Source organism: Caenorhabditis briggsae (assembly GCF_000004555.2).
Source record: "Caenorhabditis briggsae complete genome, chrX, whole genome shotgun sequence".
In the NCBI taxonomy this organism is placed as follows: Eukaryota; Metazoa; Nematoda; class Chromadorea; order Rhabditida; family Rhabditidae; genus Caenorhabditis; species Caenorhabditis briggsae.
In genome coordinates, this window is record NC_013491.2 from 6564980 (window position 1) to 6588685 (window position 23706).

A 23706-nucleotide genomic window follows, 5' to 3' on the forward strand; every position below is an offset into this window, starting at 1 on the left:
TTTGGTTCAGAAAATGAATAGGGAAATTTTTCAAATTTTTGCTCAAAAAATCAGAAAAATAAACACAGATAAAGTGAGAGAAAGGCCAAAATATAAGCCTAAAAGAGCCTAACAAAATACAAAATACAAAATATGTGTCTATTTGAAATAAATGAAATTCTCTACTAAAACAAAACAAGGAGCTCTTTTATCTCAATTCCTCTAAGAGATATCGAGAATCTGCAAACTGGAAAAAAGTTATTGTGATATTATGCCTAACGTTTTATCAGTCGACATATGTTTGATATGTTTAATGGAAATTCAGATAATGAAGCTCTTACTTTTTGCAAGAATCATTATAATAGATGAGAGCATATTTTGAACAAGAACTGAAACAAACCATGTGGACGGATAGGATTCAAAACCCAAAATATTAGAATCAGACGAATTAAGAGTAACGGTCTGGATGAACAAGCAGAAAAACTTGAAAACTACATTTTTCAAAAAAAAAATCACTCACCGGATTCACCCGACATTTTGCCAGAGCAATTCTGATCGTCTTCCACTGTCATCAGTCACTTTGTGGAAACGCCCGAACGTCCTAACCTCCGAACGAGCAAATCTGAAAATTAAAGTTTTTGGATTTCACAGTTTCATGGATAATCACTCATGAGAAATGACGGGGCAGGCGAGATATCTTACAATAATTGTCAGTTTAGCTAACAAGGTTCAATGAAGCGAAAACTTTTGGGGAGGGCAATCCCAAGGCAATCTCGAGCGTTTTTTGTCTTATTTCACGCTTGATACATCCTGATGTGACGAACGTGTCAGATAAAGGTCGCCCCTTTGCTGATATCCAGAGATATGAGGTAGATCAAGTATCAAAAAAATTGCGAGCTCAAAAAATTTACTCTAAACTATCTAACCCTCCAAATGTTTGAGTTGCCCACTAATAAAAATTGATATGAGCTTAAATGATAACCCAAAAATCACAGGACCTATAAGCTTGGATCAAAAGGTAGTTAAACCATAGGAAAGTGCTTTGCAATCGGTGTATGTGTGTGTCATTTAATCGCACGCCTTCTACCATTGGTACATACGTCACCCGCACCGTAGTCCTTTGCCCCGCCCTCACAATGGTCAGTGGACGGAGGCTGTGTTGCTTCTGGATGGAGCGGGTGAGAAAAATAATCCGAACATACCTCAACATCATCCTTGATAACCTAGGAGCCAATATAATGATTATCGAAGAAGCCGGAGAGGTCGGCTGGTTGTGTATGGGGTAGCAAATTTACACCGAAAAAGACTGAGACGAAACACGCGCAATATACATGCGGTTCGATGAGCTAATGTTCTTCCTAGCTTTGCGCTCCGTTTCACTTCAATTCCGCCTAATGTTGAAATTCTGTGTTGTTCCCTCCAACCCTTTACTGGCGCATTCTTTCAGTTTTGTATGTTTTTTTCTTGTCTCGTCAGCAAACTTTAGTAGCGTTTCAGCTAGCTCCGTTGTCATACGTTATGATGAGAACCACTAATTCTCCATGAGCTCTCGGAATCTAGGAATATTGTTATAATTTTCTGAATCACAGTTAGCAACTCTGTTAGGATCTATAAGAATACTGTAAGCACTACTATTCGAAACCCCTGTAAAGTCAATTTAAGCTGATTTATCTCTGTCCCTGTAAGAGATCTCAGGATGTTGCTAACAGACAGAATGTTTCTCATAATGTTACCAACCAACAATTTATCAGTTGACACTTTTTGATATCTCTAACAGAAATCGAGATAATTCAGCTCACAGTCAAAGTATCTTGAGGGTATCTATTAGAGCACAAACAGTACGACACAAAAAATTTCTGATTATATAAACCTCGAAAATGTATTTCCTTATTGAGCATTCGCCTATAGCATTTTTTGACATTTTCTCCACTACTGCTTCGCCATCTGTCTCATACAATCAAAAATAGAAGGCCGACAGCCAAAGTTTAGCAACGAAAAAAAAAACTCTTACAGTATCCAGTCACGTGTTTCAAGTGAATCATTGATTTGCGCTATTGGCAAAAAAAAGATGACAAGAAGAAAATTAGAGAAGACAATTTTTCGTAAACTCGATGATCATCATCCATTTTTTGTTCCAAAATACTTTCAAAAAACATTCCGTTCAATCAGATCACCTATCCGGACCAAACTAAAAGGTTTTATCATGTTAGAAAAAGTTGGCTTTTGGATTAGGCTCTCTCCTCTTTCTTACGCGACCGGACCATGACAATATCTACACGAAAGATCTCGCGTTATCTCGTCCCCCCTCCCCGAGAAGTGGGTGTTGTACTGATAGAACCAGCACGATAATTGTCTTCCGGTTGACAGTTCCTGACGAGGACAGACAAGTCGCTTGTGCAATCCGGAATGTTTTATTGTATAACAGTAGATAGGTGACAATCAGTTTATAGGCGTTCGATGTTCTTACGCAACTATTTTGACATGAGAGCTGGTGAGTGATTTGAAAAGTTTAAAAAAATACTGGAGAGGATCTCTAGGTTAGAAATGAATAGAAAAAATGTTCCACTATGCATTCCGGATTGTTTCTTGTTATGAAACAACTGCTCAGATCAGCTAGGAGCAATATATTTTCGCAAAAAAAATTATCAAAAATTCCGAAAAAATTGAGATTACAATAAGCCCTTAAATTCAAAAACATTGGTTTTCATATTAATTCTTTGATATCTAAGCTAGTTTGAGAACATAGACAAAGTTGAGTAGCTCGTTGGCTTTCAAAAATCATGCGAACCGGAATTTCGAAATAATTTATTCTAAACTCTAAAATTATTGTCAAAAATCAACTACTTTGGAATATGAAGATATCTTATTGGTGACCAGATTGATGATTCACTAAACCCGAGTTTATCCATTTTTTCCATTGTTACAGTTTACTAAATCGATAAATTTTACAGTAACCAATAAATCAAGCCTATAACAAATTGAAATTACGCTCAGAGTTTTAAGAGGGTATGCGAAGGCCTAAAAATCACAAAAAATTATTCTACCATTTTCCAATTAAAATTAGAAATTAAACGATTTCTGTGAAAAATTCCTGTTTTTCGAAGATTTTGAAGTTTTCAAAAATAATTTCAGCACTTCTGGTGACAAAAAATATAACAAAATTTTGATCATGAGTCCAGAACTAGTACAAACAGTCAAGTTTCACTCTCTTCAACTCACCATTGCTCAACTTTGTTGACCTATATCAAAATTTTTATTTTCAAAAGATACACTCAGCTGGCATACTGTCCCTCCTTGGAATTACATTTCTGAGAGCACGTGTCATTTCTAAAAATCGAGTTTCTCATACCTCCTATTACAACATCTACAACTACTAGCCTATTCATTTATAATCAATCAAACAATAAGCTCTTAATAGAGCTGTTGCGTCGCTAAATGACAGAATGTGCTATTCCTTTCCCCGTTTAAGTGACTGACTCTTGCGGGGGTATGAATGACACAAGAAAAGGGGCAACATATGGTCTTGTTGGGGAGACACACTACTGAGAAAAATAACACTTGTGGAGTCTTCTTCATCCTCAATTGTGATTAATTGGGTCGAGAAATTTATGGAATATAGAGATGAAGGGCATTGGAAAGACTTGTAAAAAGAGGTAATAAAAATTTCAAAAATGACATTCAAAACGGTAACCTGAGTGCAGGGGTGGGTAGCAGTTATTACCGTATACCTCCACCTATTTGTTCTTTTAAAACCTGTCGCGGGGTACCCGCCAGCGGAACCTGAGCGAGCGCATCCATAACAATTTTTCGTGTGTCGTTAATTAGAAAATGGACCTCCCTACATCTCTATACACACCACAAAATTACAATAATAATAATGTCAGTCACTCTTTTTGCGGGAAACACACACACATGAAGACACCGACTCACAATGCATGGTGTCTAATATCAAATGAGAGGCAGGTAATGTGGTAATGAGTGGGGTTTGGTGAAGAAACCTCGAACCGACAATCGGATGGCACTAGACAAGGGTAGATGTACTCTGCGTACTTCTCATGAGCATTTTTGAGATTCACTATCAGTGTCAACGGACCGTGCCCTAATTAAAACAATTTTGTTAAAAATTTTAGAATATTAAAAAAACCTGCACCTAACATACGTCAAAAAAGTATATTCATACTTGTGTAGCAATATTTTTGAAGAAAATTTTCAAAACGCACTCTTGACCACTCTCGAAATGTATATTTCATTGCATAACAGACACAACATAAGGTGTGCTTCCGAACGGCGGTGTGGCTTTTTGCCCTACCTGTTGGCCCCTTAATTAATCCGCAACATTGAAGCTAATCACAGTCTAGTGACCCAGAATTGATGCAGTCCCAACAGCAACATGGGCGACATATGTTTTGTAGTCAAAGTTAATCCGGGTCCAGAGCCGCAACCCCGAGAGGGAGGACAACGCATAATTAGTTGCAAGTAAGAGAGCAGGGGAAGGTAAAACAAAGAAACGGTAGGAGGTTGGAGCCGAAAAGGTTTAAAGAAGCCTAGAAGAACAATGGGGGAGAAATAGAGACGAGTTTTTCTTGGATCTTGATCTGAGAAATGGGGGCTTGTGAATCTTTTTATGAGAAAGGGAATATCTGATTTGAAATCTGAACTCATAAACTTTTTTGGGGAGAGGGGAAAGTGCTCATTATAACAAAAACTGATTGGAATCTAGTGAAAAAGTTTAAAAAATTGGACAATTTTTCAAAGGATAGTATCTGATCTAGTAAGTCCCATTCCTAATAATAAAAGAGAAACTCGAAATTTTGAGAAAATAAAATTTGATGTTTTAAAAAATTAGTATTTTCATAGTTATGAAAATATGAAAATGGATAATGAAATATATTTTTTTGAAATTTGGAACTTAAAGTTTTAGTACAAATATTATGGTTGGAGGAAATTCAAATTTCATTTGTGGGGTACCAGAATTTTAAACGATTTCAGAAGTTTTCCTCGATAAAATGAAGAATTTAAAAATTAAAAAAAATTGAAGTTTTAACAAATGGAAAAATATGAGGCGTTTTGAAATTTGAATTTTTCCGCTTTTCAAATTTTGATGTTTTCACAGTTGTTCATAGTTTGAGTTAAAAAAATTCGAGCTGTGATTCGTTTTTGAGATTTCTAATTTTATCTACGGGTACAAAAATTTAAGGAAACGGTTTCAGAAATTTTTCACTAACTTGGAGGCACAATTTCAACGAAAAAAAAATAAAAAAATAAGGAAATTCAAAACTTGAACGTTCTCAAAATTTTTTAACTCTCAGAAAAATTGTTGGTGTTCTAAATCTAATGAAACAGCTCTAAAAAAAGTCTCCTTACTATCTAACCAAGTTTGAGTAGGTGCAAACAACCGTGGTGACGATTCTGACAACCGGATAATGCCGAGGTGCGGATTACGGTAATTTCCCGATCAGATAACACTATCTTTCGATAATCTATGGACTGCCTAACCCATTATCACTTGGCTAACCGTTTCCGTCAGGTTCCCACTCTACTTTTTCCTTGTGGCACTTTGCCAATTTTTTTTGTCTATCTACCAAATGGAAAGGAGCCTAATGACAAGTTAGTGGAGCTAAAAAAAGCGACATTTGATGGATAGGGGGCCGTGTAATTTGGGAATAGCACAATTTGTTACACACAGCACTCAAATGGAAAGAAAAGCAAAAAGGCGCCAAAAAGTAGTGGTGGTGCCCTGGGCGAACACCTTTTTTGAGATGATGGGGGCGACGAACAAGGCGCACACAAAGACCTCCCATCAAACGACGTTATGACATCCCAACCATCTCTGAACAGCGGGGTGTGCCGGTTAATGGGTGTCAATTCAAGCCAATTACAAAAACTTTAGTGATGAGAGATGGGGGATCAAGGTGACAAAATGGAACGGATGGGGAGAAGAACTTTTTTTTGTTTAGACAGAGACAGGGAAATTCAAATTGAGATTTTCGCAACTTTCCAAAATACACGGTGGTCTCTAGAATACGATGATTGGAGTCATAGAGTCAGCTGTGCGACACACACACACAAACGCCGGATATACAGATACGGTGGATTGGCTAATGGAATTTCGGATTCATTGATGATGGACACATGCGAATGTACATACACAATGAATTGGCGGGGTGGTTGTAGCTTCTAGAGTATTGTCAGAGATGAGAAAAGAAGAATCAAAAATTGATGATTTCAGGATTTGACTAGAAAGGCAGAAGAAAAATTAAAAAAGTTGTGCAGTTTTAGTGAAGATTACTGTAAAAAATGAAAAAGCTTTTTGAGTTTTTCATTCATCCTTTTCAGGATTTTTGAAATTTCAGCAAACGTTTCAGAATTTAGCTTAAAAATTGTCTAAAAATTGTCAAATGTAGTGAAAAATTCAAAAACAATAAAAATGGAAGTTAGTGTAAAATATTATTCATAAAAATTATTCTCTTGAGACACCACGAAACACCATACAAAAATTGGACATTCTCAACCAGAAATTGAATACATTCTGGCTAAAAAATGGACATTGAAAAGAAATGAAAATTAGTGAAAAATGTAAAACTTATTATTTCTACTGATTAGTTTTAAAGAAGCTAGAAGTTGGTCAGTTTTGGCTTAAAAATTGGCTTCCAAAACTTCAAAAAATGAATAATAGTTAAAACAGTCATCATAAAAATATTTATAAACAATCTCATATGGAGGTTCTAGAGTCTAGAACTTTCAAAACGTTTAGTCATCTAAAGGGCGGGACTTGACTCTTCAGACACCAGTATACCAAACTTGTGACCTTGTTTCATCACACATGTGAGCATCATATGGATTCTGAGAATGTGTGAATACCGAAATGCAGGTAAAATGACGATTTATTACTGGCGACAATTCCAGCTTTTAAAAAAATTCCAGTTTTGTTGATTATCACAATTGTGGAATAGTTTACAAAAATTATCAATTCAGAATCGGCTTCAAATCATTGAAAAAATCAAAAAAAATGTCTTTGAACACCTTATTTATCAGCTCTTTTCCGGTTTGTAGACCCTTGCCAATCGAGCGCTAAAAATCGCCTACTGAACAGGAAAGTCTAATGATAATCAGCAAAAACGCAACAGACTGAAATGAGCAATGTTACGAGATGGAGAGTTAGAAATATGGTTGTGCGGGTAGTTCTCGTCACTAGAGTCTCGCGGCAATGCTCACCTCATTAGCGCCGTCTGAAAGTGCTCCTCCTCATCGATTTTCAGATTAGTTGAACTTTCAAAATTCCTTTTTTTTCATCAGGGTAAACTGGAACTCACCGCGTTCGGTCCGGTCGACGACGATTCGCTCGCGGATTCCGGTGTCGTGTAGCGTGAAATTCAGAGCGGGTTGTATGTGTGAATGTGTGCGATGGGCTGGGCAGGACACGAGGATCGAATCCCACTGTCCGAAAGAAGTGACAACTTTTCTGAGGACAAGGAGATATAGGCAGAACAGAAAAAAACACAGCGCAACTATTACGGACAATATATAGTGTGACAGGATGGAAAAAAAAACACCGAAGGAAGAAGAAGAAGACGTCGTCGTCGTCTCTATCCTTCTATTCCACAATAGAAAAGAGCCGCGCCCCGGGGAAAAGAAGAGGAGAGACACGTTTTGTTCGTCGTGTCTCACCTCGACACCGTTGACTTTTTGCCTGGACCAATCGCCTTCAGAATAGGCGGGGCTTTTGGATTCCACAAGCCTTATATTCCAACTTATTCGGGAATAGGGGGACAGATGGTTTAGTACTTGCTCGAACACAATGTTTTATAGAAATCAGAAACTAGTGGGGTGGAAAAATCAGGGGAAGGTGTGTGGGTCCCTTTTTATATGGAACACCTGTTCTCAACAAGGGATTAGCTACTTTTATATTGCTTTTTTTGTTTTGTAAGGCTAATTTTTTTTGTTTAAAGGGATCTCAACTCACCTGATTTCACTATTTCGGTGTATTTTTAAACTTTCTGCATCACCAATCTCATTAGCGTGTTATGGTTCATAGACATGTGAAAAATCACGGTTGGATAACAAAACCATGGAGATGGAAACTTTTTGGGTGGTCTTTTTTTCAATTTCGTGATCGAACAAATATCAAAAACTGAATATTCCAGGCAAGATAATGGAAAAAAACCCCATCAATTCCAGACGAGGATATTGGAAAAACCCGAAAATTCCAGACAAAGAAATTCGGCTTTTTTCATTTTTTCGGAAATTTTCATTCATTCTCTTTTCCTAAGCATCTAATTTTTAACGGTTTTAACTTTTTTATATTCTTTTCAATTCATTCCACTAGCCACCTTCTCGTAGGGGACTACGGTATTCAAGTTGTCGTCGGCATCCCCACAATAAAGTTGTCGTTGGGCGGCGGCAACACGGCAAATAGAATATTGAGGGTGCCTCCTTGTCGTCGTCGGACCTCCACACTAGAATTCGAGGACTCGGAAGTCAACCAGCGAATTATTCCGCTTCATGGACCGTTTTCTAGTAGTAATATAAAGGCCAGATTCTTCCAGAACAAGCTTGTGGGAATTTCGAGAAGCAACTTTTGAAGAGCATGATAATTTTTGAAGTCGATAACATTCAGACTTCTCAGATTTCAGATTTTTTCCACAGTTTTTTTTTACCAATCCACCTAGAGAAATAAAAAAAAATCGAAAGATATCGAGAATCGAATATGACCAAATGTTTTTTGGAGGTTCAACACGCATCACTGAACACAAGAAAGCAGTTTTGGTTTTTTTTTTCTGCCTCCAACAGATTTTCGTTCTGAACAACGACAAGAACGCCATTGCGCACTTTTTTCGGCTCACAGACCAATTGGATGAATAGGGGGAATGGTCGTCGTTTATGACGAAACTTATATTGTGTCATTTCGACGGGATTTAAATGTTTGGGAGCACTGTAATAATGTCGGGAGAAGGAATTTGAGAAAAAATGATAGAAAGTGAAGAGAGGAATATTATGCTTCGCCGTAAAACTGTAAGACCTCCTAAAATTTCGTTTTCCTCGTTTTCTGAGACAGATGTCCTAACTATCTACTAACTAAACACCATATTAAAGATAGTTTGGTATTCCATAAATTTTCGATATCATTTACAGGATCATAGGTTAACTTTGTCAAAAGTATCAAGACGGATTGGCGTGGCAAAACTTATAATCAAATGTATTTCTACAGTACAGACCCGAATTCGTTTAAATTTGACTACTTTTCAATGGTCAGATTGAGATGCTCCATAAGTATAAACGATTTCATAGGAGGAGAATTCACATTTCCAGGTCTACTAAACAAAAATAAAGCTTGAATTATTATATTTTTATTGTACAAGTTTATTAAATTGAGTGTATGAACAAAAACAAAGTGGCAAAACTTTTGAAAATCGCAAGGGGCTTACATTTAGAGTTTTCACATTTTTAAGTGGACCTATTTATTGATGAATTACAAAAAAATGTTGTTTGGTGAATTCGGACAGTTTCAGAAAATTAGCGAAATTCTAACTACTTTTTCACGGTTTTAAAAATGTGGAACGTTTTAAAAAAATTTTGAATTTTCGTTTGTATGCGCCCTCAAGGAGTTGAATTGACAGGTCTATCGTTAGAGGCGCCGGAGTGCTACTGACTGACAAGGGAAGTACCTGAAGTGTCCCCTCGCTTTTTCTTACATATTGGTGGCAAATAATGTCCCTTCCCTGGACTAGCACAAAAAGGATAATATAAGCGGCCCATGCGCAGTTATAGCAGAACGGCAAAACTTTTTGTAATTTTTCAGAAAAAGTGGGTCAAGTCTATTCGAAAAGTCATAACTTCGTACAGGCAGATGATATTTCAAACTAAACTGCATCTTATAGAACTAAATTGAGGCTACAAAAAACTCAATTACACCTTTATCCTATCTCTGCGAAGAAGTATTCTAAGACGGGAAATGTCTAAATGTTCCGACTGTGTGAAATCGAAAAATGTCGAATTTCGAAAAAACACTTTTGGGAGACTATGTCCATCCGATTCCTTTTATGCCATAATGCAAAACTACTATCTCAAATATATAGCTCATCGTTTATTTACGAGAGATTTTTGAAAAAACAACTTTTCAAAAATCAATTCCATGGACCACTATACATATTTTTGAACATGTGACAATTTTTTTTCGAAATTTTTGACTTTGTAACCACGATTTGATCATTTTCTATCAATAAAAAACTGAACCAACTGAATCCTTCATTCTCAGAGCTTTTATGTTGTATGTGGAAAAATGAGCTCAAAAAATACCATGTATGGGGGTACCTGGAATCGATTTTTGAAAAATTATTTTATCAAAAATCTCACGTAAATGAAAGGTGAGCGAAATACTTGAGACCATAGTTTTGCATTATGGCATAAAAGGAATAGGATGGACATAGTCTCCCAAAAGTGTTTTTTTCGAAAATCGACATTTTTCGATTTCACACAATCGGACCATTCGGACATTTCTCATCCTAGTAAACTTCTTTGCAGAGATAGGATAAAGATGTAATTGAGTTTTTTGTAGCCTCAACCTAGATCTATAAGACGCAGTTTAGTTTGAAACTTTATCTTCTGCCTGTACGAAGTTATGACTTTTCGAATAGACATGACCACTTTTTTTTGAAAAATTACAAACAGTTTTGCCATTCTGCTATAACTGCGCATGGGCCGCTTATATTATCCGTTTTGTGCAGGGAAGAAACATTATTTGCCACCAATATGTAAGAAAAAGCGAGGGGACACTTCGGGTACTTCCCTTGTGAGCTGGGGAAGCGCAGGTTGTGCTGACTTCGTATATGAAAGCAGTACAATAGCCACCGTTTCGTCAAACTGCATACGGTAACTACTGAAGAAGCTCTAAAAATGTTTTTGTCTTTCTTTTTTTAAATTTGAATTTTTTATTGAGTTAATTCGGCTTGAAAAATGGTTGTTCATGTTCGGTGCTGACTCTTAAAGTTTATCAGTATCATATAAGCAGTCAAAAGTGCCAGTACAAAAGCTACAGTAATCTGCAAAAATGCTTATTTTCCCGATTTTCTTCCGATTTAGTTTTTCCTCAATTTTTTTCACTATAAAATTTCATGTCTTTCTTTTTTTTTCGAAAGAAATAACAAAAAAATTGTAGAAAATCTTTTTAGATTCGAATCAAGTTATGTTAGTGCATGTGTTTGTTCTAGCTCTGAAATATCAATCTTAAACGTTTTTTCCCAATCGACAACTCAAATTGAAAATAGACAATTAATGAAATTAAAACGGATTTCTGAGACTTTTTCTTATTATTTCACAATTTCAACATTCTTGATGTTTTCTGTAACATAGCATTTCAACCGGTCGTTGTTTCAGTCACCTTTGTTTAAACTTATTTTCAATATGAAAAAAAAACCTCTTGTCTCTCACCTCTTTTTTATTACCATACCAGGTCGTCCTATGCACATCATCACCCAACCATTCGAACAGATATTTTTCTCACGCAAATGCAAATATCTGCCAGTCAGAGGTGCTTCAATCAATACAACATAGATTTCCCTCTCCTCCGCTTTTCCTCGACATTTTTCGTCAGTTCCAACCAAACTGTCGTCTCCGGAAATGTATGAAGCTTGGATGTACCTGAACCATCCTGCGATTATTTCTTTGATAGTTGTCTACACCATATTCCTATGTCTTCTGCCATGGTTGTGCACGTGCAAGCAGGATCGCATCTCGCCGATTGAAGAAGAAGTGCCACGTCACATTGTTTGATGCGTATGTTCTCTGTTGAGTTTCGCGTTTTTCTTTGAATGAATTCATTTGTTACAAGTTTTTTACATTTTAAAACTTTCAGATTATGTGGAATAGCTGATAAAAAGTTCTAGGAAGTTTCAAAATGTCGAAATGTAAATTGAATTTTCAAAGTTAAGTAGTGGAGACATATTCATGAGTGATCTCAAAAGGCACAATAATAGTTGTTTCGAACAATAATAATCGCGTAGATTTAATTGTAGAACTTTGTTGTTGCGTGCGAGTCTGGGGGCAATCCCTATAAACCGTGAAAACAAATGAGTTTGCAAAAACGATATCTCGAACTGCTCTCATGTATTGATTGCATTGCACAGAACCTATTGCCTTTTCCACAAATGAACCGTCAGATGTCATCTGAGAAACATAAGCAGGGGTAGAAAGCATAAGGTTTTTTATCAATAAAAGTGGACATTCCACCATCGCACGTTCCGCCATCGAGACACCGCCACCTTGATAATGGTGCATAGATTTTGCATAGAGGAGCTGTAAAAATAGTTTTAGGGTTTTTGAGGATGTTCCCCTAACAGCACCTGTATTAAAGTTGGGTTAAGTAAACTTTCGAGAATCCGAACTTAGAACACCTATTTTTTCACTATCCTACTCACTAAAAGTAAAATGTTCATCTATACAGAACGAAAAACAAACTTTTGTGACCTAATTTTTGAAAAATTATTATTAGGCTGAAAGTTCCTATCAGTAGAAGATCCAACACATCTAATGTGATATCTCTAGCTTTATAGAGCACGACAAAACTTTTGTGACCTATTTTCCTTTTTAACTTGACCTCATTCGAAATTCTCATCCTTCTATGATTTCATCTCTACGAATTTCCTTTTTCAAAATTTGAAATCTTTCCGAATTCCATCCCTCAAGTGTTACCCAGCCCTCCCCATTCACCTAATTTGTTACCCGGACTTATAAAACCAACAAAACTACAAAGCTGACTGGAAAAAAGTTACATGTTGACCTATTTTAATTTTACACTCATTGCTCTTCCCAACCACTCAATAGGGTACCTGTACTACTGTATCGATAATTCAAATATTTCTTGTTTTGACCAAGGCAGAGCATCAATTGATCTAATTCAAAATTTCTTTCTTCATCCCCACTCATAATAACCACCCGCCACTAGTGTCTTCACCAAAAATAATAACATATTAATGTTATTTAAAAAATTCTGGGAGTAACCTTCCACATTTCACTGTCAACGAATTTATTCTCAGAAAACCTTCAGAAAAATCAGTTTTGTTTTTTTCCTTCTGCTGATTCATACGCTCTCCCTTTTTTTCGAATGTCAATTTGATTTTTATTTCATAAAAAATATTAGTGATATTTGGGAAAATCAAGCCAAAAAATAATTGAGTCAGAAAATTTTCAAAAATTGTAATTGTAGATTTTTCAAAATGATTATTTCTGATAGGAGCAAGACAATGAATGAGCAGGAAAATAGGACAAAAGGATCGAAGTAGACAAATCGGATCCAACAATGGACACAACGAAATTCGGGTCTGATGCTTTAGTGAAGCACAAAAATCAAAAAAAATAGGTTTTTTTTTAAATAGGTCATTTTCTGATTTTTTATATTTGTACTGAATGAAGAAAACCCACATTAAAAGATAGAAATGACAAAAAACTGCATGCTGTTCGGAATAACTGCACGACAACATCCCATCAAAGTCTTCTGTTCCTCTGGTTGAGACTTCGAATGGTCGTAAGGAGTCAACAATGTCCTCGGCAAACACTCCGTCAAAAAGGTGACTTACGAAGTTTTCTTTTTCGGTTATCATTTGTAAAATACGATAATTATGGAATCGAAAAGATCAAAAGCATACATTTCTGTAACCATGAACTGATTCGATTGTTTGCCTTTCAACACTCATCGTAATGTAGGGTATATGTGACAGTTTCCTTATATTAGCCCTCACAACAACGAAACCGGCAAATTGGAGATTAACAAAGTTTGGAACGTGTGACGTAAATTCCTCCATTTGGTCCATCGACAGTGCAATTTCATCGCGATATCTTCACAAGAGGGCCCACTTTCATACCAATCAACGCTTTATTGACGATTAAGGTCCAGTCCATGTCGCCTTTGGGTGCCCAGTTCTTCAAATGGAATTCTTCAATATGGCTTGGTGTTTCTAGAAGTGTTTGTGCCACACCATGATAAAACTTCGGGAGTGGGACCTTCACGAAATTGCCGAAGAACACCAAGACAGTATTCGGTATCGTTTATTTTGACGCTTCCTTCAGAAATCGAGAGTTTAGAGATGTGCAGTGGTACCGCTTTTTCGGCAAAACCAATTTTCGGAAGACGTTCGGCCAGTCGGAATCTGGAAAGTTTTTAATGAATTAATTGTGAACGCTTTTTCATAAAACTCACTCACCTGAAATTCACCTCTAACTTCTTCCCAACATATCTTACCTCAGTATTATCGGCGATTACTGTTTCAAGTGTCAATTCTGCCATCACAATGTTGGATATATGTGACACATCCACAATAGCTATAGGGAGCCAGACGTTACTCAAAGAAGAACATCGAAGAGGCGGATATAAAAACGATTTTGATAAGTTTGGATTCCTGAAGAGTTCCTTTCCAGAACTGACTCCTTGGGATATTCTTATTCAAGATTACGATCCTGCAGGAGTCTTGAACATGAGTCTTGAACACATCCTGCAGGAGTCTTGAACATCCTGCAGGAGTCTTGAACTTGAGATAGCAGAAGCAAATGTGGCGAGATATTATAAAAGACTAATTGATTATGAAAGAGAGAAAAAGGATCTTGAATATGATCCAGAAGAAGTTGAAAATCTTCCACAGTATCCACTGGAATTAGAACCAGAAGAGCTTGACAGAAGAAGAAGAAACATGGTCCTAAATCGAGAACAACGAATCAGAATAACAAACCATAACATTCGGACTATAAAAGATGCATTGGAGCGGGACAAATTATGTGATTCGTTTCCAATGTAAACGAGATAATCGTCCATTACCATATGATATGTTTGTTCAGGTAATTATGTTAACTTTATGCGCTTCCTGGGAATCAAAACACATTGCTATGTTGTTTTCTAAAGCTCTTTATTTGCAGTTCACAAAGAAGTCTCCAGATGGAAATGTCTACATCGAACGTTTACAATACGACAAAACTTTGATGGAGGCACGGAAATATCTGATCTGCAAATTCCTCGAAAATCGTCCAGTAGTTACGAAAATCAGATCCCTTGGCTTTTGGGCGCTTCCATACGACGGATTGATTATTGGTCTTCCAGAAGGTATCAAGATTGATGCTCAAGTGTTTGGAACTTCTGGACACCTATCAGAAGTTCTACAACGTGTTGAAACAATTCTGGAGCATCCAAACCGCCCGTTCACTCGTCTCGAATCTGATGGTTTGAAATTAGGGGACGGTCAGAATCCGAAAGTTCGAGAAGCAAGAGTTCTGGTGTTGGTCAACAACTGGCAAGTCGATGTCGTAGCATTGTGTCGTGAAGTACCCAACAAGCATTTTGTGATCACTAATGTTGACCTGATACAACCAGGAGGTTATGCAACGATCGTAGAGAACGTGAGCAACGCAGAGGGGACACTTGGGACATGTTATGAATTTGCCAAGTTGAGAACAGGGAGAGATCCGATGACTGCTATTGCTCAGCGTTTCGAGAACGCTATTGTGGAGGAGACGTAGGACTAAACGTTCTCTTAAAGTGATTTAGATTTCTGATATCTTTTTTAGTTTTTGAGAGTTCTTTTATTTTCCAGACTCATCTTTCTCTTTGGCACTATAAGAGGATTGAGGTTGATTCTTGCAGGTGGTTCACCATCCGAATGTTCTTCATCATCAAGTTCACGCTTGAGTCTCATAGATTGGTCAACGACGATTCCTTCGGCGTTGATGCTGAAAAAGATATTATTGTGAGTTAGGTCACTATTCTTCAAAAGTCGCCTAATATTTTCGCCAATTTCCACGTTTCCGGTTCGGAACCGAGCGAACCAAGCTTTCACTTCCCGTATGTATTTGAGGATGCTTCCCGTATGTATTTGAGGATGCGACATTTGAATATGCTTTTCAGTCAATGCCAGCCCATTTGCTGTGAGTCGCCCGCAATTTCGTCGTTCCGGTTCTCAATGTGTTGACAATAATTTTGATATAGGTAAGTTAAATGAAAAAAATTTTGAATTGTGTTGCAGATCTTCAAGATACCACATTGGATCTGACAGATTTTTTGTCCTCTACGTATGTGTGCCTATTCAGTCTCTATGAAATCAGGTATGGAGCGACAAAATTGCGAGGCGCGGCTAAGGAATCGGCTAACAAAAAAGATTCGGAAAAAATTCACCAGAAGATGAAGAAAAATGAGAAAATTTTCTAAAACAGAGGTCAGAAAACAGAATTTGTGAATGAAAAATAAATGAATGAACGAATTGAAAACTATAAAATATTGTTATTTAAAAAAAAGTCACAACCTTTTTGCGTCATTTGGACAAAAATCAATTTCCATGTTATGTCAGAAAACATGGAACAAATCGAAATCAGCAATTCTCAGACCGATGGAGAGCCAAATCCATATTTCGTACAAAATGAGCATATACGCTCGCTATCAGAAATAGACAGAATGAAAAATTGAGGAGACCAAACGTGAAAAGAAATAGAGAGTGACATTATGAACAAATCTTTTCGAGGACACAACTCGAGTTTTGGCTCATGACATTATACCTAATCATTTTTAAAGGTGGGGGGACAGGAGATTTTTCGTAGGATTTTTGTAGCCAGGGTGTGCATTCTACCGTAACGGTGTACAACGCTTAATGTCACTCTGCGTACAGCGGTCGTCCTCACCCTTATGTTTACCATCAGGCTCTCTTTTCGCCAGCGTGGCTCAGTCGGTAGCGGCGCTGCACCCTCAATCCTCGCCCCCACAAGTTCAACTCCTCGAGGGGCATATTTTAACAAAATTTTGGGAACATTATTATTTTCATGTTCCCCCACCTTTAATAAAGCTGAAGAAATACGAAAGAGTAAACAACTGTGTGAGCATGAATAATTTTTCGAAAATTCATTATTTCAAGATTTCAGTTCAACCGAAAAGTCAGATGAGCAATAATGAGTGAAGAAATTTGCAGCATGGAAAAAATTTTATTATCACAAAGATCAAAAATGAACATACCGTAAACACTCTAATAGAACGTTACCCGAGCCGTCCACTTTGAGCTTATATATCTCACTTCTTTTGAAAGACATCAAAACGTTGTTAACAAGTAAAATGTTTATCATGATATTAGTAACATTTTATTAGTTGACCACTTTTTGATATCTCACACAGAAATTGAGATACATAGGTTCAAATTTGACGACTCGGGTGGCGTTCTGTTAGATGGTTTACGGTATATGGTAACAGTGTAATTGCACATGCGCTTCTGCTTCAGTTTCGGTCCCACGTCAAATTCTATTTTGTTTGGAATGAAGGTCCTTCCGCCCTTTGTACCTAATTGGCTAGACAATGTTTTATCATTAGCAATAAGTTGTTTAGATTGTTCATTGCTGAATGAAAACTGAGGAGACCGATAGAAAAGGAGGCTACCATTATTTTTGAAATTTCAAAACAACATGGGACCTGAAAAAAGACACTGACTGTCGACTTCGTCCAGCTAAAAACCAAGATCTGACTGGAGAGAATGAACAAATCAAAAATAGAAATGGAGAAAAACATTTATTGAAAAGAAAACGGAACTTTACGATTTGGGAATAGACGATACATAGACACAAAAACACGTGTGATATTTATTGATGCAGTAGAATTAATGATGGTCAGAAAACATCAGAAAAAACTAATTTTAATACTTCTCGAGCTTTGTGAATTTAAGACCATATCTCATTATTTCAAAATATATCGCATGGTCTGGAGAATGACGACATGAAAGCATGCCGTTAAATTTTTCCATTCCTCTTGTTGAAGCTTCAAATGGCCGCAAAGAATCTTCAATATTCCTGGCAAATGAATCCACAATGATTTTCCAATTTATTGAATACTTACGGAGGATTTTGATGTTGCCAATAGTGCATAGGGAATTGGACACCGAATTGATAGAATTGCATTTCCGGTAGAAACTGTGGAGTGATTTGGAAAAGTAAAGGGACTGGAGGGAACTGGTTAGCCAAGTTCACTGGATACATTGCTGGTTGAATCGGCATTGGATGAACTGGATTCTGCGGAGGAATTGCGACTGCTCGTTGAGCTCGACGAACTGGACGAGCCCTCGCTTCTCTTTGATTTCTGTTGATTGCAGGAGCTTGATTCCCTTCATTGGCTGGATTGGCTCGAGCATGATCAGCACCTTCTCCATCTTCTTCCTCAATGTTTGGGACAACTTGAGGACCTCCATTTGCAGGATTCTCGTTCACTGCAACTATTGGCAAATTGTGAGGAGCTGGTTGCTGTTGAGCAACAATATGATTAGCTGCACCGTTCACTTGAGGATGCTGGTTCGCACCGTCTTCCTCATCCACTTCTCTCTTTGGCACAACCGGAAGATTTGGGTTCATTCTGGCCAGTGGCTCACCATCCACTTGCTCTGCATCATCGAGTTCTCGCTTGAGTCTGACAGACCTATCGATGACGATTCCTTCAGCATTGATGCTGAAATCACAGAGTACCGTTTTTCAAATCGTAGACGTTGATTCAACGCAATTACAATTTGTTTTTATCTAATTAAAAAAGCAACTCACCTGACATTTTCGCCAATTTCGAAATTTCCAGCCCTGAACCGCGCAAACCATGCGCTCACTTCCTGTGTGGTGAGCGCAGGGAAATCGGCAGCCAAACTTTCCACAGCAGCTTCTGCGGATAGTCCTGCACTGCAATATCCGCACAGCATGGTACGCTTGAAGTTCTCACTTCGCGGTTCCAAAATTGTGGACATTTTTGGATCTGGAAAAAACATCAAGTAACATGGATATAAAAAAGATGCGGGATGAGTTCATAAGTAGGGAAAATTGAAATTTTTTGAGAATACGGATATTTTAGGATGCTTCGCAGAATTTATGATTTTATAAAAGGCAGAAGAAAAAAAAAGATAATGCAGATATGATGAATGAAATGATGATGAGTTGGCATATGTGAAACATATACTGACGAAAGATTGTATTAGCACAAACATTGAAAAAAAATAACAGGCCAAGGAAAAGAATGGGCATGTGAAGAAGTGCATGTATGAATATAGAAAAAATTCGACGCGCAATATAAGTAAGAGAAAAAAAAGAAAAAAAAACATGAAAAAGAGCGCACCTATGTTTCAAGGAAATGGCTTTGGAGAGTGATAAATAAGCAGATGACTGGAAATAGACAAGTTGAAAACAATAAAATTCTATGTTCAGAATAAAAACTCCGAAATTTCTGATCAGAAACAACCGAATAGGGGCACGGTTCTATTTCATCGCAAAATGAAAAAAAAGAAAAGAAACGAGCCTGCAAGACGAAAAAGAAAAAAGAAGAGTGTGATGTTCCAAGAACAAAAGCATGTGGAAAAGGAACTATCGTACACGCGAAGCAGAAAAATGAGTCGCGGTTTAGCAAGATTTCGAAAGCCAAAGAAACAATTTCCAATTTCAAAAATGTTCTGATCAGGAACAGCCAGTGTGTATTTTCGAAAAACAATTTCTCGAAAAATGCCTTTTTCGAGAAATTTTCGAGGAAATTTCGACAAAAATGTATCGAAAACATTTAGGTGCTAAACAATGCGCGGTACGGAATTTCGGAGTGTCGTTTGCGACTTTTTTCAGTTATTTGTCGTTGCTGACACTGTTTTCTTGTTTATTTTGTCATTTTAAAGTGGTGGCCTAACTTTCGCTAATTTGGTTTTCTAGGCCATCACTTCAAAATGACCCAGAAAACATACCAAAGTCATGTTAGGGCATTTTTAGGTCATTTTGAAGTGGTGGCCTATTTTTTGCAAATTTGGTTTTTTAGGCCACCGCTTCCAAATGACCTAGAAAACACACCAGGATCATGTCAGGCCATTTCTAGGCCATTTTTAGGTGGTGACCTAAAAAACCAAACTTTCAAAACCACTGCAAAATGAATTCGCCTCGAAAAATCTTTCGAGGAATTCCTCTAAAATTTTCGAGGAATTCCTTTAAAATTTTCGAGGAATTTCTCGAAGTAGTTTCGAAAGGACACACTGGGAACAACCAAGTAGGGGACGCTTTCACTTCATCGCTAAAGAAAAAAAGAAGAAAAAGTCTGCAAGACAATAGAGAGAAGAGACGCATGCAGTATTCCAACGACAAGAGCAGTTGGTATGGAACACACAGTCGACGCAGAAATTTATGTCGCGGTTTTGCGGGATTTTGAAAGCGGGCACGTCTTGCAGTCTTCCATTGAATAATAAAAATGTTCGTGATAAAAAAGGTTTGTTGACGCTTCCATTCTTAAATTCCATATTAAAATTGAAAAAAAAAGAAAAAGTGTCTGCACGACGATGGAGAGAAGAGACGAATGCACTGTTCTCAGAACAAGAGTAATTAGCACAAACACGCGATGCATATAGATACGTCGCGGTCTCGTGATATTTCGAACGCGGACACAATAGGGTTGGCTGCGGGGCGAAAAGGGGCGATCCCCGCCCCGGGCGCCCAGGACGTAGGGCCAGGATCGGCCCCCCCCCCCCGCCATGCAAATCTTTTATGCGTAACTGAGCGTAACTGAATGAACCAATTTTCTTGAAAATTTCAGGGTAGCCTAGTTAGGTACTCTGAATCGTAATAAAATTTAAAAAACAGGTTATTTTTTTCATTAAACGTGCTTTTGTTTTTCAATAGGCGGGGGCTCCCGCGCAAAGCGGGGCGCCCCGTTGCCAACCCTAGGACACAATGACGTCAAGAGAGCAATCTTCTACTGATGAAGGAAAGTATATTTTTAAGGAAAATTGTGTTTTCATCCCCGAAAAAATTATCAGAGGCAAATCGTACAAAATGTACGGAGCAATAAAACAAGAATACCCCTTTGTTCGCTGTTCTGGCGGAAAAGAAATATCTATATAAAGCAGAAGAGCAGAGAAAAAACCGAACCAAGCATCGTTATAGGTAGAAGGAGACAAATACCCAATTAGCGTTTTGGCTCGCTCTCAAAGGTCGGAATGAAAGCTGATATAAACAATATGAGAGAGGAAATAAAAAGTGAAATCATAGATACACCTTTTTGTACACACTACACTACTCAGTTTTTGTCCCATGTGATTATAAGTAATCATTTTTTGAGAAAGTTGAAGAAATACGAAAAAGTGAACAACTCTAAAAAGTGAACAACTCAGGATCGAAGTGAACAACACAGGATCGGCCCCCCCCCCCCCCCTCCCGCCATGCAAATCTTTTTTGCGTAACTGAGCGTAGCTGAATGAACCAATTTTCTTGAAAATTTCAGGGTAGCCTAGTTAGGTACTCTGAATCGTAATAAAATTTAAAAAACAGGTTATTTTTTTCATTAAACGTGCTTTTGTATTTCAATAGGCGGGGGCTCCCGCGCAAAGCGGGGCGCCCCGTTGCCAAGACAAGAGCAGTTGGTATGGAACACACAGTCGACGCAGAAATTTATGTCGCGATTTCGCGGGATTTGGAAAGCGGGCACGTTTTGCAGTCTTTCATTGAATAATAAACATTTTCGTGATAAAAAAGGTTTGTGGACGCTTCCATTTCATCCTAAAATTGAAAAAAAAAGAAAAAGTGTCTGCACGACGATGTAGAGAAGAGACGTATGCACTGCTCCAAAAACAAGAGTAATTAGCACAAACACGCAATGCAGGTAGATACGTTGCGGTCTTTTGGTATTTCGAAGGCGGATATGATGACGTCAAGAGAGCAAAATCTTCTATTGAAGAAAGAAAATACACTTTTTGAGAAAATTTGTGTTTTCATCCCCAAAAAAATTATCAGAGGCAAATGATACAAAATTTTCGGAGCAATGAAGTAAGAATACCTTTTCGTTCGCTGTTTTGGCGAAAAATAAATATCCATATAAAGCAGGAGAGCAGAGAAAAAGCCGGAACAAAAATCGGTATAGATAGAAGGAGACAAATACCAAACTAGCGCTTTGGCTGGCTCTCAAAGGTAGGCAGAATGAAAGCTGATAAAATCAAAAAGGGAAAGGAAATAAAAAGTGAAATCAAAAACACACCTTTTTGTATACACTACTCAGTTTTTGTCCCATGACATTATAAGTAATCATTTTTCAAGAAAGTTGAGAAACACGAGAGAGTAAACAACTCAATCTGAGCATGAACAATTTTTCGTGAGGTTATGATTCGAAATTTTTAGACAGAACCAAAAGTCGGATTAACGATAATGAGTGTAAAGATGTGTGAGATGGAAAAACATTTTTTGTCAAAAAGAAATGAAATCCTCCGTATTTTTTGATTTGGTCTATTCAGAGTATTGGCTTCTGTTTATTTCTTGATGCACCGTCTTCACGGCAAAAAATTCAAAATAAAATGAGACTTTTGAAAAAACGTTGACTGTCTACCAGGCTTCGTTGAAGAAGAAACTGCCCTTCTTTGCCTAGGTTCCCATAATTCTTCCCATCCTCTCAATATTGCGGGTGTCACACTTACTCCCCCTCCTCCGTCCGGGACTTGGGACTCATTACTGATACCTCTCTCAAATTCTCTGCTCACATCAACAAAATCACATCTTTAACTCTTCTCCGTTCCAAACAACTCTTAAAGTCATTTAGATCTAAGTCTCCAGAATCCTACATTCATCTTTTCAAATGTTATGTTCTCCCGATTCTTGAATACTGTTCTGTAGTTTATTCCCCTCCGCCTTCTTCTCGCCTTGCTCTAAAACTAGAATCTCCCTTAAGATTTTTCTCTAAGTGTATTTTCCAGCGTTGTAATATCCAGTACAGTTCCTATTCTGATCGTCTCTCTATCCTCAATATGTTCTCCATTCAACATCGTAGGCTAAAAGCTGAACTAATTCTTCTCTATAAATTTTTAAATGGCTCCGCCTACTTTCCTGACCTAAATGCACATGTCAAATACTCCTCCTCCCCTCGTCGCCCTATGAACTTAATTATTGTTCAGCCCTACTCCTCTGACTATTTTTCTTCAATTGTTCCCCTGTGGAACGCCATCACTTCCCAAGTTCCCCGATTTCTCCTACCTTCCGAGTTTGAATCCCTAATTTCTTCCAGTATTACCCGTTATTGATATATTTGCTCCCTATTTTTCTTTTTCTACCGGTTACATCTTTCCTGTGTCAAATATCTAAATTATCCCGTTTCCCCTCCCCTACTCAGATCGGCCTCGTGAGGGGCATTTTTTCTGAGTCTTTCATGTCCTGCCCTCTAATGTTTTATTACACCTGATCAATAAACAAATTAAATTAAAAGTTTTCGGAGAATCGGAAACACTAATTTTGTCCGAAGTTTTTTATTGGTGTATCGGATACTTGAACTTTTCTCCGACATGTTTCCGATAATTTTGGAGTATTTTGTATCAAAAGGTTTTTGAGCTTCAATTGAGGCGAGCGAATTGAAGATACCATTTTTTGATAAAGAGCAACTTTACTACTCAGATCTCAATCTATGACAACATAAGTAGTTATTTCCTAAGAAAGTTGAAGAAATACACATGAGCATCAAATTCCATTTATACTAGTGTTCAAAAATAAAAAAAAGGAAACGAAAGCTGGAGGAGAAAACAGCAAATGGAACAAAAATAGAGTAAAAATGAATAAGAATGTATTGAATCGAATGAACGATGATGAGCATAAAGATTTGTAACATAGTAACATTTTTTATTGTCTGAAAGATTGGAAACGAGAAAAGTAAGAAAAAACTGGACAGACGCAAATTCACTACGATTGAAAGTATTAAAATTTTTTCTAAGGACTCTAACACTGTTTTTCCACTGAAAATCTCGT

At 37.4% G+C, this 23706-nt stretch overlaps 3 protein-coding genes across 3 annotated transcripts; 1 reads left to right on the forward strand and 2 right to left on the reverse strand.

The window, feature by feature from the left end:
* Positions 1-13909: 13909 nt before the first annotated feature.
* Positions 13910-14257, reverse strand: CBG27581 (the record flags this gene model as incomplete). The annotated part of the gene is made up of 2 exons (XM_045239291.1): positions 13910-14120; positions 14175-14257. 2 exons carry the CDS (start codon positions 14255-14257, stop codon positions 13910-13912), a joined length of 294 nt encoding a protein of 97 aa, XP_045098325.1.
* A 461-nt stretch (positions 14258-14718) lies between these two features.
* Positions 14719-15477, forward strand: CBG04480 (the record flags this gene model as incomplete). Its single annotated transcript, XM_045239292.1, has 2 exons — positions 14719-14802; positions 14881-15477. The coding sequence occupies 2 exons, from the start codon at positions 14719-14721 to the stop codon at positions 15475-15477; spliced, it is 681 nt and encodes a 226-aa protein (XP_045092699.1).
* Positions 15478-17624: 2147 nt separating this feature from the next.
* CBG04479 lies at positions 17625-18710 on the reverse strand (the record flags this gene model as incomplete). The annotated part of the gene is made up of 3 exons (XM_045239293.1): positions 17625-17778; positions 17825-18427; positions 18517-18710. The coding sequence occupies 3 exons, from the start codon at positions 18708-18710 to the stop codon at positions 17625-17627; spliced, it is 951 nt and encodes a 316-aa protein (XP_045092700.1).
* Between the last annotated feature and the right edge of the window lie 4996 nt (positions 18711-23706).